General features: G+C 30.3%; 1 protein-coding gene across 1 annotated transcript; it reads right to left on the bottom strand.

Annotated features, from left to right (window-relative positions):
- Positions 1-6984: 6984 nt before the first annotated feature.
- Positions 6985-12270, bottom strand: LOC128993173 (uncharacterized). Its single transcript, XM_054416935.1, has one exon. The coding sequence runs from the start codon at positions 12268-12270 to the stop codon at positions 6985-6987; it is 5286 nt and encodes a 1761-aa protein (XP_054272910.1).
- Positions 12271-17377: the final 5107 nt, after the last annotated feature.

Raw genomic sequence — 17377 nt, 5'->3', positions numbered from 1 at the left:
TAGATATATTTAGATATACTTTGATACTCTTAAATATACTTTGATACATTTTGATACACTTATATATACTTTGATACACTTAGATATACTTTGATACAATTAGATATACTTTGATATACTTTGATACACTTTGATACACTTAGATAAACTTTGATACACTTAGATATAATTTGATACACTTAGATACACTTAGATACACTTTAATACACTTAGATATACTTTGATATAAGTTGATACACTTTGATACACTTAGATAAACTTTGATACACTTAGATATACTTTAATACACTTAGATATACTTTGATACACTTAGATATACTTTGATACACTTAGATATATTTTGATACACTTAGATATATTTAGATATACTTTGATACTCTTAAATATACTTTGATACATTTTTAAACACTTATATATACTTTGATACACTTAGATATATTTAGATATACTTTGATACTCTTAAATATACTTTGATACATTTTGATACACTTATATATACTTTGGTACACTTAGATATACTTTGATACACTTAGATATACTTTGATACACTTTGATATACTTTAATACACTTTGATACACTTAGATATTAGTTGATACACTTAGATATATTTAGATATACTTTGATACTCTTAAATATACTTTGATACATTTTGTTACACTTATATATACTTTGAACACTTAGATATACTTTGATACACTTAGATATACTTTGATACACTTAGATATACTTTGATATACTTTGATACACTTAGATAAACTTTGATACACTTAGATATAATTTGATACACTTAGATACACTTAGATACACTTTGATACACTTAGATATACTTTGATATAAATTGATACACTTTGATACACTTAGATAATCTTTGATACATTTAGATATACTTTGATACACTTACATATACTTTGATACATTTTGATACATTTAGATATACTTTGATACACTTAGATATACTTTGATATACTTTGATACACTTTGATACACTTAGATAAACTTTGATACACTTAGATATACTTTTATACACTTAGATATACTTTTAAACACTTTGATACACTTAGATATACTTTGATACACTTATATATACTTTGACATACTTTGATGCACTTAGATATACTTTAATACACTTAGATATACTTTGATACACTTTGATACACTTTGATATACTTTGATACACATTGATATACTTTGATATACTTTGATACACTTAGATATACATTGATACACTTTGATACACTTAGATTTACTTTGATACACTTAGATATACTTTGATACACTTTGATATACTTTGATACACTTTGATACACTTTGATATTCGTTGATACACTTATATATACTTTGATACACTTAGATATACTTTGATATACTTTGATACACTTTGATACACTAAGATAAACTTTGATACACTTAGATATACTTTGATACACTTAGATATACTTTGATATACTTTGACACCCTTAGATATACTTTGATACACTTAGATATACTTTGCCACCTTAGATATACTTTGATACACTTAGATATACTTTGACACCCTTAGATATACGTTGATACACTTAGATATACTTTGATACACTTTGATACACTTAGATATACTTTGATACACTTTGATACACTTTGATACACTTAGATATACTTTTATACCCTTAGATATACTTTGATACACTTTGATACACTTAGATATACTTTGATATACTTTGATACACTTAGATATACTTTGATATACTTTGATACACTTAGATATACATTGATATACTTTGATACACTTAGATTTACTTTGATACACTTAGATTTACTTTGATACACTTAGATATACTTTGATACACTTTGATATACTTTGATACACTTTGATATTCTTTGATACACTGATATATACTTTGACATACTTAGATACACTTAGATATACTTTGATACACTTTGATACACATTGATATACTTTGATATACTTTGATACACTTAGATATACATTGATACACTTTGATACACTTAGATTTACTTTGATACACTTAGATATACTTTGATACACTTTGATATACTTTGATACACTTTGATACACTTTGATATTCGTTGATACACTTATATATACTTTGATACACTTAGATATACTTTGATATACTTTGATACACTTTGATACACTTAGATAAACTTTGATACACTTAGATATACTTTGATACACTTAGATATACTTAGATATACTTTGACACCCTTAGATATACTTTGATACACTTAGATATACTTTGACACCCTTAGATATACTTTGATACACTTATATATACTTTGACATACTTTGATGCACTTAGATATACTTTAATACACTTAGATATACTTTGATACACTTTGATACACTTCGATATACTTTGATATAATTTGATACACATTGATATACTTTGATATACTTTGATACACTTAGATATACATTGATACACTTTGATACACTTAGATTTACTTTGATACACTTAGATATACTTTGATACACTTTGATATACTTTAATACACTTTGATACACTTTGATATTCGTTGATACACTTATATATACTTTGATACACTTAGATATACTTTGATATACTTTGATACACTTTGATACACTTAGATAAACTTTGATACACTTAGATATACTTTGATACACTTAGATATACTTTGATATACTTTGACACCCTTAGATATACTTTGATACACTTAGATATACTTTGATATACTTTGACACCCTTAGATATACTTTGATACACTTAGATATACTTTGATACACTTTGATACACTTAGATATACTTTGATATACTTTGATACACTTAGATATACTTTTATACACTTAGATATACTTTTAAACACTTTGATACACTTAGATATACTTTGATACACTTATATATACTTTGACATACTTTGATGCACTTAGATATACTTTAATACACTTAGATATACTTTGATACACTTTGATACACTTAGATATACTTTGATATACTTTGATACACATTGATATACTTTGATATACTTTGATACACTTAGATATACTTTGATATACTTTGATACCCTTAGATTTACTTTGATACACTTAGATATACTTTGATACACTTTGATATACTTTGATACACTTTGATACACTTAGATATACTTTGATACACTTATATATACTTTGACATACTTTGATGAACTTAGATATACTTTGATACACTTAGATATACTTTTATACACTTAGATATACTTTGATACACTTTGATATACTTAAATACACTTTGATACACTTAGATATACTTTGATACACTTAGATACACTTAGATATACTTTGATACACTTAGATATACTTTGATACACTTTGATATACTTTAATACACTTTGATACACTTAGATATTAGTTGATACACTTAGATATATTTAGATATACTTTGATACTCTTAAATATACTTTGATACATTTTGTTACACTGATATATACTTTGAACACTTAGATATACTTTGATACACTTAGATATACTTTGATACACTTTGATACACTTAGATATACTTTGATATACTTTGATACACTTAGATATACTTTGATACACTTAGATATACTTTGATACATTTTGATACATTTAGATATAATTTGATACACTTAGATATACTTTGACACCCTTAGATATACTTTGATACACTTAGATATACTTTGATACACTTTGATACACTTAGATATACTTTGATATACTTTGATACACTTAGATATACTTTTATACACTTAGATATACTTTTAAACACTTTGATACACTTAGATATACTTTGATACACTTTGATACACTTAGATATACTTTGATATACTTTGATACACATTGATATACTTTGATATACTTTGATACACTTAGATATACATTGATATACTTTGATACACTTAGATTTACTTTGATAAACTTAGATTTACTTTGATATACTTAGATATACTTTGATACACTTTGATATACTTTGATACACTTTGATACACTTAGATATACTTTGATACACATTGATATACTTTGATATACTTTGATACACTTAGATATACATTGATATACTTTGATACACTTAGATTTACTTTGATACACTTAGATTTACTTTGATACACTTAGATATACTTTGATACACTTTGATACACTTAGATATATTTAGATATACTTTGATACTCTTAAATATACTTTGATACATTTTGATACACTTATATATACTTTGATACACTTAGATATACTTTGATACAATTAGATATACTTTGATATACTTTGATACACTTTGATACACTTAGATAAACTTTGATACACTTAGATATAATTTGATACACTTAGATACACTTAGATACACTTTAATACACTTAGATATACTTTGATATAAGTTGATACACTTTGATACACTTAGATAAACTTTGATACACTTAGATATACTTTAATACACTTAGATATACTTTGATACACTTAGATATACTTTGATACACTTAGATATATTTTGATACACTTAGATATATTTAGATATACTTTGATACTCTTAAATATACTTTGATACATTTTTAAACACTAATATATACTTTGATACACTTAGATATATTTAGATATACTTTGATACTCTTAAATATACTTTGATACATTTTGATACACTTATATATACTTTGGTACACTTAGATATACTTTGATACACTTAGATATACTTTGATACACTTTGATATACTTTAATACACTTTGATACACTTAGATATTAGTTGATACACTTAGATATATTTAGATATACTTTGATACTCTTAAATATACTTTGATACATTTTGTTACACTTATATATACTTTGAACACTTAGATATACTTTGATACACTTAGATATACTTTGATACACTTAGATATACTTTGATATACTTTGATACACTTAGATAAACTTTGATACACTTAGATATAATTTGATACACTTAGATACACTTAGATACACTTTGATACACTTAGATATACTTTGATATAAATTGATACACTTTGATACACTTAGATTATCTTTGATACATTTAGATATACTTTGATACACTTACATATACTTTGATACATTTTGATACATTTAGATATACTTTGATACACTTAGATATACTTTGATATACTTTGATACACTTTGATACACTTAGATAAACTTTGATACACTTAGATATACTTTTATACACTTAGATATACTTTGATACACTTTGATACACTTAGATATACTTTAATACACTTAGATATACTTTGATACACTTTGATACACTTTGATATACTTTGATACACATTGATATACTTTGATATACTTTGATACACTTAGATATACATTGATACACTTTGATACACTTAGATTTACTTTGATACACTTAGATATACTTTGATACACTTTGATATACTTTGATACACTTTGATACACTTTGATATTCGTTGATACACTTATATATACTTTGATACACTTAGATATACTTTGATATACTTTGATACACTTTGATACACTAAGATAAACTTTGATACACTTAGATATACTTTGATACACTTAGATATACTTTGATATACTTTGACACCCTTAGATATACTTTGATACACTTAGATATACTTTGCCACCTTAGATATACTTTGATACACTTAGATATACTTTGACACCCTTAGATATACGTTGATACACTTAGATATACTTTGATACACTTTGATACACTTAGATATACTTTGATATACTTTGATATACTTTGATACACTTAGATATACTTTTATACACTTAGATATACTTTGATACACTTTGATACACTTAGATATACTTTGATATACTTTGATACACTTAGATATACTTTTATACACTTAGATATACTTTTAAACACTTTGATACACTTAGATATACTTTGATACACTTATATATACTTTGACATACTTTGATGCACTTAGATATACTTTAATACACTTAGATATACTTTGATACACTTTGATACACTTAGATATACTTTGATATACTTTGATACACATTGATATACTTTGATATACTTTGATACACTTAGATATACATTGATACACTTTGATACACTTAGATTTACTTTGATACACTTAGATATACTTTGATACACTTAGATATACTTTGATACATTTTGATACTGTTGAAGCCAAAGAGGAAATTTAAGGCCTTTTAAAACAATAAAATCCTAACTCTAACCTCTTATGAAATTTTATGCTAATTCCTGAGACTTGATTGCTGTGAAAAATAACAAAACACAATTTATGACAAAATGAAATGTATTAAAGAAAATAACTATTATGCTTACAAATAAAATGAAATAACCCTTAAATGAAAATAAAATGTTACAATTAATATTTAAACAATTTTTAAATGAGCAAAAAGATATTGCTGCCAGGTAGGATGGAACCCGGGACTGTGAGATTGTAAGTCCAATGCTCTGACCACTAGACCAAAGATGATTGAAGAATTGAGCTGCAGTGGCTCTATTAGCCTCAATCAGTGACTACTGTACTGTATTGGAGCTTGTTCAGGATTGCACAATTGTGTACAGCACACTGAATATAAAAGTTTGTTAAAATTAAAGGGATACTGCTGACCCTTGGAAAATTAATTAATAATGAGAAAGGGATACTGACGACCCTTGCAATTAATGTCTATAAATGTCTGACTCACGACTACATGGTGAAAAATCTTCTCATCAGTCCAAGCACAAAAACACATGTCACATTCTGTCTCTGTCTCTATCCACTCTCTGACCACTGAAGCAACCGTTGAGACCGTCCAGCATGACCATTGTACCCAACCTGGCAGCTTACCCTATCTATGAGTGATTTACTTAACTAACTACAATGAATGAATGAAACCATTTCATGAGAATTATTCTAACAAATGGAATACAAAGTTTTAAATATTTATGAAACAACAAATTGAGTTATTAAGATAAAATGAATATTTTGTAAATACAATAAAATAAAATCTACTTATTTTTAATTAAATAAAAAGATGCTTAATCATACTCCCCACCGAAATTTCCAAAGAAATTTCTACTGATTTTGGTAGTTAATCAAAGTGACTGGTATGGAGGGGAAGAAGAGGAACAACTTTGACTGCAGGTCTTCTCAACTCAGAACGTCCACACTTTACTGTCAAAACTCTGACAATACCGTCTTCACCTGGGTGCACGTGTGTAATTCTCGCCAAAGGCCATTGAAGAACAGGGGCATTTGGCTCTTTTAGCAAGACAAGATCGCCTACTTTTGCATTCTCATAGTTCTTGGTCCATTTGTTCCTCTTTTGTAGGAACGTAAGGTATTCAACCCTCCATCTTTGCCAGAAGTGTTGAGTCATTCTTAGCAGCAATTGCCAACGAGATAAAGATGATACTTTAGTATCTAAAAGTGACGGTTCAGGGGTGGCAAGGAGTGATGTCCCAATCAAAAAATGGCCAGGTGATAGGAACTCAGTTTCTTCAGGAGATGAAGACAACGGACATAAAGGTCTGGAGTTTAAAACAGCTCCAATTCTGATAAACCAAGTTGTGAGCTCCTCATATGTGAGTGGTGTGTCACCTGCCACTCTTCGGAGAAGTGTCTTCGCTGACTTCACGGCAGCTTCCCAGAGACCTCCGAAGTGGGGTGCTGAAGGAGGATTAAAGTTCCACTTTATTTCCAATTTGGTTGCTTGATGAAGTATGTCCTCTTGAGTTGACTGTTGGCGATACCAAGACCCAAACTCTCTCAACTTGTTAGCAGCTCCCTGAAAATTTGTGCCACAGTCTGAGTAACACTGTTCGGGGAGTCCCCTGCGACCAATAAATCTATTGAGAGCAGCCAGAAATGCATCTGTACTCAGCGCACTGACGATTTCCAAATGAACGGCTTTGGTAGCCATACATACAAAGACACAAAGGTAGGCTTTAGTGACTGCCGCTTTCCTTCGTTGAGATTCTCTCATGGGGAATGGACCAGCAAAATCAATACCTACATGAAGAAAGGCTCTACTCGGATTTACTCTTGATGGAGGAAGATCAGCCATTCTGGGTGTGAGGTTCTTTGCCTTGTCTTTGTAGCAAGTCAAACACTTGAATGTGCGATGACGAACGAGACTTCGTAATGCAGGTATCCAGAATCGAAGCTGAATTAATGCTTGCAAGAGACCAGGTCCTGGGTGTAAATACAGCTTATGATAATAGTCCACAAGCAAAGTAGTGAAGTGACACTTTGGCAGCAGAATAGGATGTCGTTGATTGGAAGGGAGTGAAGCTCTGTTTAGTCTTCCGCCAACTCTAAGGGTGCCATTTTCATCGAAGAATGGAGAGAGGTTGGAAAACTTGGAATTGGCTATTTCTTCCTTGTTGCAAGTGTCGTCTTGAAATATGTAGTGTGACTGAAGCTTATTCACTACATAAATTAAAGCTTCCCTCATTTCAGAAGGGTGTAGTGGACCGATGCGAATTTGACCAGAATTTATTTTTGCCATTGCATTAGTTATAAATCTTTTCCACCAAGCAATTGCTGTCAAGATCTTGTAATATGATGATTGTGATGAGATGAAGGTTATGATGAGAGGTTCTGAGTCAGTAGACATCAATGTAGTGTGTTCAATCTTCAGGTCTGGGAGTTCAGTTTGTAATGTCAGGTCCACATTTGATTTCGGCCATTCTTCTGCATGTTGACATAGCCATTGGGGACCATGCCACCATAAACTGTTGTTCTTGAGCTTTTCGACAGACAATCCTCTTGATCCACAATCACTTGGATTTTCACTTGTACGTACATGTCGCCAACATGACAACGATGTGAGCTCTGTAATTTGTGACACTCTATTTGAGATGAAAACCTTGAGCTTGTATAGTGGCATATGGAGCCAACTCAATACAATTGATGCATCGGTAAAGAAGACTGGATCTTCAAACTTGATTGCAGTATTTAGAGAAAACATCTTGGATACTGAAGAATGAAGTCTAGCTAAAAGATGTGCCCCACACAATTCAAGACGGGGTATAGAGACAGTTTTGATTGGTGCTAATTTAGTTTTAGCGACGAGAAGGTGTGTGGATATTTGGTCCTCACTGACGACTCTGAGATACAGTGTAGCACAGTATCCTTGTGCTGATGCGTCTGAAAATCCCACTAGTTGATAAGAAAGGGGTTTGTTGGGTACAACTAGTCTTGGTATGGTGAGGTCTGACAAATTCCTAAGCTGTTTGATGAACTCTTCCCAAACTGATTTAAGATGAAAGGGTATTTCTTCATCCCAATTCAAGCCAAGCTTCCATAACTCCTGCATGATCCCTTTGGCTAAAAATGTGACTGGTGCCAGGAATCCTAAAGGGTCATATATTTTAGCAACAGTAGATAGGATAGATCGCTTGGTAGATGCTGGAGAGAAGTCCTGAAGCTTAAAAATGAAGACATCATTTGTTGGATCCCAATGAAGACCTAATATCTTCACACTAGAGTCTTCGTTTGAAGAGAAGTTGACTGAGTCTGCTTGTTGTCCTGAATTGGCCACTTTTAAAAGTTCTTCTTGGTTACTTGCCCATTTACTTAGTGAAAAGTGTCCTTTTTCTAATAATTGGATAGTTTCTTGTTGAAGCTTCAAAGCTTCATTCAGTGAAGATGTGCCAGTCACTATATCATCCACATACATATCCTGCGATATAGCTTGAGCAGCTCTTGGATGGTTCTCGCCTTCGTCTAAAGCGAGTTGCTTCATAACTCTAAGTGCTAGAAAGGGTGCAGAAGTCAATCCATATGTGACAGTGCACAATTCATACTTTTTTATTGGGTCTGCTGGATTAAATCTCCAATAAATGTGTTGGTAGGACCTGTCCTGCGGGTCAACCAAAATTTGCCGATACATTTTGACAATATCAGCCACGAAGACAACTGGGTGCAAACGAAATCTCAGAAGAATGTCCCTAATGTCTTGTTGCAGCTTTGCACCCACCATGAGTTGGCTGTTCAAAGAAGGAAAGGGCGATGACTGAGCAGAAGCGTCAAAGACAACACGTAATTTTGTTTTGCCTCTATCCTCTTTTACCACACAGTGGTGAGGAATGACATACTTTGAAGGGGAAGTTGTGACATTCATGTGACCCAGATCTTGATAGTCTTTCATGAAATCATAGTACTCTGACATCAAATTCTTGTCTTTAATAAGTTTTCCTTCAAGATTGTAGAATCTCTTCAGTGATGTTCCTTCAAAATTTCCTAATTGTGGACTAGGCGTCTTGAAAGGTAGGCGTACAACATATTGACCATCGTCCATCCTGAAGTGGGTGTTCTTGAAATGAGCTTCACATGCTTCGTCTTCAGGGTTTGTGAAACAAATGTCAGTATGGGGCTCTTCAAGTTCCCAAAAGCGTTGGATCTGTTGTCTCAAGTCTTTAGCTTCGTTGTTAACAGTGAAGAAGGAGTTGTTACCATCAATAGATAATAAACAAGTTCCAGAAACTCGTCCTATGACTATATAACCAAATATAGAAGAAAAGAGCCTTGGCTGGTTGTCTTGTACTGTCACGGTGGATCCATCCCAAATATCTGAGAACAAATCTGATCCCAGCAGAAAATCCACAGGACCTGGTTGCCAAAACTTAGGGTCAGCTAAGTCAAAGGTAGCGTAATTTTTCCAAATATTGGAGGGCATGACAAAATTAGGTAAGTGAGATGTAATGTTATTTACGACTATTGCTTCAGTTTCAACAATAGGTGACTGCAAGTTGCGTGGTTTAAGGTGACAGCGTACTTTGCCCTTAGTGCCATTAAAAACTGTCTGGCCAATAGCACTGATTTTGTGAGGGAATGATTTAATTATCAAGCCAAGTTTATTTGCACATTTCTTTGTGATGAATGAGTGCTGACTACCTGAGTCCACTACGAGTCTCACTTGAGTGAAGTTGCCATGAACATCCTGAATTTCAGCAACAACTGTACCCAACAAGACTTGACTTTGTTCAGGCAGGGTTGCTGTTAATGAAGAATCTGGTGGATTCACAACATGAGCCTTGATTGCGGTTGTATCTTCATGTTCCAAAGAGGATGTATTGCTATCAGGAACGGGTAGATGCAAAAGTGAATTATGCCTCTTCTTGCAGACCTTGCAAGACCATTTAGAATTGCATCTATTGGTTGAGTGATAGTATGACAGGCAGTTTCTACATCCACGCCAAGACTTCAACATTTTATGTCTATCATCAACTGATGCATCAGCAAATTTATTGCATTTGAATAGAGCATGAGACCCCCTTTGGCATATGAAGCATACATCATTGCTGTCGGAGTTAGCCGAGGATTTAGGCAAAGAGCTGGATATGAGTGAAGTCTTCAAGTTACGACTATTTGATGGTTTGAAGCTCCCACTATTCTTCCCAGAAGTGGATGGCCTTATCTCCAATTGTTGTGTGTTTCCTCCAGCCAACTGAAGAGCTAGAGAGCGTTCACGGAGAAATTTAGTCAAATCATTGAAAACAGGAAAATCTTTTCCTTTATGCTGCAACTCAAATTGCTCTCGAGTTGTATGATCCAACAGCCTAACTGCTATATGAAACAGAATGAAGTCACCTTCGTCAGGTATTTTCAAAAGTTTAAATGCAGCAATATTATCTGAAATTTGAGAAAGGAATGACTGAAGTGAATCTACAGTTGTCTTCCCCTGTTGTGGTTTGAATGCCATCAATTGATTGAGGTAATTTGAAGCAAGCATTCGCTTGTTATTGAAAGTTTCATTTAAAGCCTTCCAGGCAATATCATAGTTATCGTCAACCAAAGGAAGATGTCTTATCACTGCAGAGGCAGTTCCCCCTAAAGAAGAGACGAGATAGTGAAATTTCTCCATTTTTGATAACAAGGCATCATTATGGATAATGGAAGTGAAGGCATCTCGAAACTTGGGCCAATTCGTAATCTGGCCATTGAAGTGTGGAAGATTGATGCGAGGCAAATGTTTATTGCTTCTGGCTTCTGGTGACAAAGATTCATTAAGTCCCATACTCTGCCTTGATGAAGTAGTGCTAACCTCTGAGAGAATAGTTTCATGTGAAGTGTGTGCTTCATAGTAGTAACGTTTAGCTTTAGTTTGCATTGTTAGGTCATCTTCTTGAGGAAAGGTTTGTTTCCCAGTAGACTTCTCAGTTTCATACAGGTCTGTGAGCTCATCCCAAATATTTTCAAATCTTGAATAATATTTCTCAAGAACCTTAAACATGCCCTTGAAGGAATTATGTTGGTCCTTATTGTTGAGTGCTGCTCTGCCCTTTTCATTTATTACTTGAACTTCCTTGAAACTATCTACTAATTTCCTCTTCAAAGTGGTAGCCTTGCGTTTGAACTCTTCGGCATCCATGTTTTTGGACTGGGATAGGTTTTGGGTTCAAAGGAAAATAGAAAATGAATGAAAAAAAAAAAATATGAATTTAGTTCGGCTGTAGTATGATTAAACAGCTTGTACAATAGTAGACCTACCTACTGAAAAGTGCATTAGTATGAAACCATTCAATTAGTTATAAACGATTGAAAACAGATTGTAAGTGCTGACCTGCAATGAAACATTAAATGAACAAAATACATCTTATGAAAATACTAATGACAAATAAACAGTGGACCATGACAAGGAAAATAGTTAAAAAACTTATTCTATACGACAAACAATTGTTCTGAAACGTCTGTGAAATTTCAACAATAAATTATATACTATGTAATATTTGAACAACTATTCTGTTGATTGCTGTTATCAATTTGAGTTTGAAATGCAAAATGTACAATAAAATAATGAGTAATGAATACAGTAATAAACACTAATCAAGCATAAACAACTTAACACAATTCAATTGATTAATAACTGAACAAATAATATTTATTTAAAACACAATTAAATAGTTAGGCCTATTCACTTCAAATAAGTTGTTATTATAATATTCCACAACTAATCAAAATCCGGCTCGAAGGACCACTATGTTGAAGCCAAAGAGGAAATTTAAGGCCTTTTAAAACAATAAAATCCTAACTCTAACCTCTTATGAAATTTTATGCTAATTCCTGAGACTTGATTGCTGTGAAAAATAACAAAACACAATTTATGACAAAATGAAATGTATTAAAGAAAATAACTATTATGCTTACAAATAAAATGAAATAACCCTTAAATGAAAATAAAATGTTACAATTAATATTTAAACAATTTTTAAATGAGCAAAAAGATATTGCTGCCAGGTAGGATGGAACCCGGGACTGTGAGATTGTAAGTCCAATGCTCTGACCACTAGACCAAAGATGATTGAAGAATTGAGCTGCAGTGGCTCTATTAGCCTCAATCAGTGACTACTGTACTGTATTGGAGCTTGTTCAGGATTGCACAATTGTGTACAGCACACTGAATATAAAAGTTTGTTAAAATTAAAGGGATACTGCTGACCCTTGGAAAATTAATTAATAATGAGAAAGGGATACTGACGACCCTTGCAATTAATGTCTATAAATGTCTGACTCACGACTACATGGTGAAAAATCTTCTCATCAGTCCAAGCACAAAAACACATGTCACATTCTGTCTCTGTCTCTATCCACTCTCTGACCACTGAAGCAACCGTTGAGACCGTCCAGCATGACCATTGTACCCAACCTGGCAGCTTACCCTATCTATGAGTGATTTACTTAACTAACTACAATGAATGAATGAAACCATTTCATGAGAATTATTCTAACAAATGGAATACAAAGTTTTAAATATTTATGAAACAACAAATTGAGTTATTAAGATAAAATGAATATTTTGTAAATACAATAAAATAAAATCTACTTATTTTTAATTAAATAAAAAGATGCTTAATCAGATACATTTAGATATAATTTGATACACTTAGATATACTTTGACACCCTTAGATATACTTTGATACACTTAGATATACTTTGATACACTTTGATACACTTAGATATACTTTGATATACTTTGATACACTTAGATATACTTTTATACACTTAGATATACTTTTAAACACTTTGATACACTTAGATATACTTTGATACACTTATATATACTTTGACATACTTTGATGCACTTAGATATACTTTAATACACTTAGATATACTTTGATACACTTTGATACACTTAGATATACTTTGATATACTTTGATACACATTGATATACTTTGATATACTTTGATACACTTAGATATACATTGATACACTTTGATACACTTAGATTTACTTTGATACACTTAGATATACTTTGATACACTTTGATATACTTTGATACACTTTGATATTCGTTGATACACTTAGATATATTTTGATACACTTAGATATACTTAGATATACTTTGATACTCTTAAATATACTTTGATACATTTTGTTACACTGATATATACTTTGAACACTTAGATATACTTTGATACACTTAGATATACTTTGATACACTTTGATACACTTAGATATACTTTGATATACTTTTATACACTTAGATATACTTTGATACACTTAGATATACTTTGATACATTTTGATACATTTAGATATAATTTGATACACTTAGATATACTTTGACACCCTTAGATATACTTTGATACACTTAGATATACTTTGATACACTTTGATACACTTAGATATACTTTGATATACTTTGATACACTTAGATATACTTTTATACACTTAGATATACTTTTAAACACTTTGATACACTTAGATATACTTTGATACACTTTGATACACTTAGATATACTTTGATATACTTTGATACACTTAGATATACATTGATATACTTTGATACACTTAGATTTACTTTGATAAACTTAGATTTACTTTGATACACTTAGATATACTTTGATACACTTTGATATACTTTGATACACTTAGATATACTTTGATACACTTTGATATACTTTAATACACTTTGATACACTTAGATATTAGTTGATACACTTAGATATATTTAGATATACTTTGATACTCTTAAATATACTTTGATACATTTTGTTACACTGATATATATTTTGAACACTTAGATATACTTTAATACACTTAGATATACTTTGATACACTTTGATACACTTAGATATACTTTGATATACTTTGATACACTTAGATATACTTTGATACACTTAGATATACTTTGATACATTTTGATACACTTAGATATACTTTGATATACTTTGATACACTTAGATATACTTTTAAACACTTTGATACACTTAGATATACTTTGATACACTTTGATACACTTAGATTTACTTTAATAAACTTAGATTTACTTTGATACACTTAGATATACTTTGATACACTTTGATATACTTTGATATACTTTGATACACTTTGATACACTTAGATATACTTTGATACACATTGATATACTTTGATATACTTTGATACACTTAGATATACATTGATATACTTTGATACACTTAGATATACTTTGATACACTTATATATACTTTGACATACTTTGATGCACTTAGATATACTTTAATACACTTAGATATACTTTGATACACTTTGATACACTTAGATATACTTTGATATACTTTGATACACATTGATATACTTTGATATACTTTGATACACTTAGATATACATTGATACACTTTGATACACTTAGATTTACTTTGATACACTTAGATATACTTTGATACACTTTGATATACTTTGATACACTTTGATACACTTTGATATTCGTTGATACACTTAGATATACTTTGATACACTTAGATATACTTTGATACACTTAGATATACTTTGATACATTTTGATACATTTAGATATAATTTGATACACTTAGATATACTTTGACACCCTTAGATATACTTTGATACACTTAGATATACTTTGATACACTTTGATACACTTAGATATACTTTGATATACTTTGATACACTTAGATATACTTTTATACACTTAGATATACTTTTAAACACTTTGATACACTTAGATATACTTTGATACACTTATATATACTTTGACATACTTTGATGCACTTAGATATACTTTAATACACTTAGATATACTTTGATACACTTTGATACACTTAGATATACTTTGATATACTTTGATACACATTGATATACTTTGATATACTTTGATACACTTAGATATACATTGATACACTTTGATACACTTAGATTTACTTTGATACACTTAGATATACTTTGATACACTTTGATATACTTTGATACACTTTGATATTCGTTTATACACTTAGATATACTTTGATACACTTAGATATACTTAGATATACTTTGATACTCTTAAATATACTTTGATACATTTTGTTACACTGATATATACTTTGAACACTTAGATATACTTTGATACACTTAGATATACTTTGATACACTTTGATACACTTAGATATACTTTGATATACTTTGATACACTTAGATATACTTTGATACACTTAGATATACTTTGATACATTTTGATACATTTAGATATAATTTGATACACTTAGATATACTTTGACACCCTTAGATATACTTTGATACACTTAGATATACTTTGATACACTTTGATACACTTAGATATACTTTGATATACTTTGATACACTTAGATATACTTTTATACACTTAGATATACTTTTAAACACTTTGATACACTTAGATATACTTTGATACACTTTGATACACTTAGATATACTTTGATATACTTTGATACACTTAGATATACATTGATATACTTTGATACACTTAGATTTACTTTGATAAACTTAGATTTACTTTGATACACTTAGATATACTTTGATACACTTTGATATACTTTGATACACTTAGATATACTTTGATACACTTTGATATACTTTAATACACTTTGATACACTTAGATATTAGTTGATACACTTAGATATATTTAGATATACTTTGATACTCTTAAATATACTTTGATACATTTTGTTACACTGATATATACTTTGAACACTTAGATATACTTTAATACACTTAGATATACTTTGATACACTTTGATACACTTAGATATACTTTGATATACTTTGATACACTTAGATATACTTTGATACACTTAGATATACTTTGATACATTTTGATACACTTAGATATACTTTGATATACTTTGATACACTTAGATATACTTTTAAACACTTTGATACACTTAGATATACTTTGATACACTTTGATACACTTAGATTTACTTTAATAAACTTAGATTTACTTTGATACACTTAGATATACTTTGATACACTTTGATATACTTTGATACACTTTGATACACTTAGATATACTTTGATACACATTGATATACTTTGATATACTTTGATACACTTAGATATACATTGATATACTTTGATACACTTAGATTTACTTTGATACACTTAGATTTACTTTGATACACTTAGATATACTTTGATACACTTTGATATACTTTGATACACTTTGATATTCTTTGATACACTGATATATACTTTGACATACTTAGATACACTTAGATATACATTGATACACTTTGATACA

The sequence above is a fragment of the Macrosteles quadrilineatus genome, unplaced genomic scaffold (assembly GCF_028750875.1).
Source record: "Macrosteles quadrilineatus isolate MER2022 unplaced genomic scaffold, UCM_ALF_1.0 Scaffold_4__1_contigs__length_99947679, whole genome shotgun sequence".
Taxonomy (NCBI): Eukaryota; Metazoa; Arthropoda; class Insecta; order Hemiptera; family Cicadellidae; genus Macrosteles; species Macrosteles quadrilineatus.
This window is presented reverse-complemented; position numbering and strand designations above follow the sequence as displayed.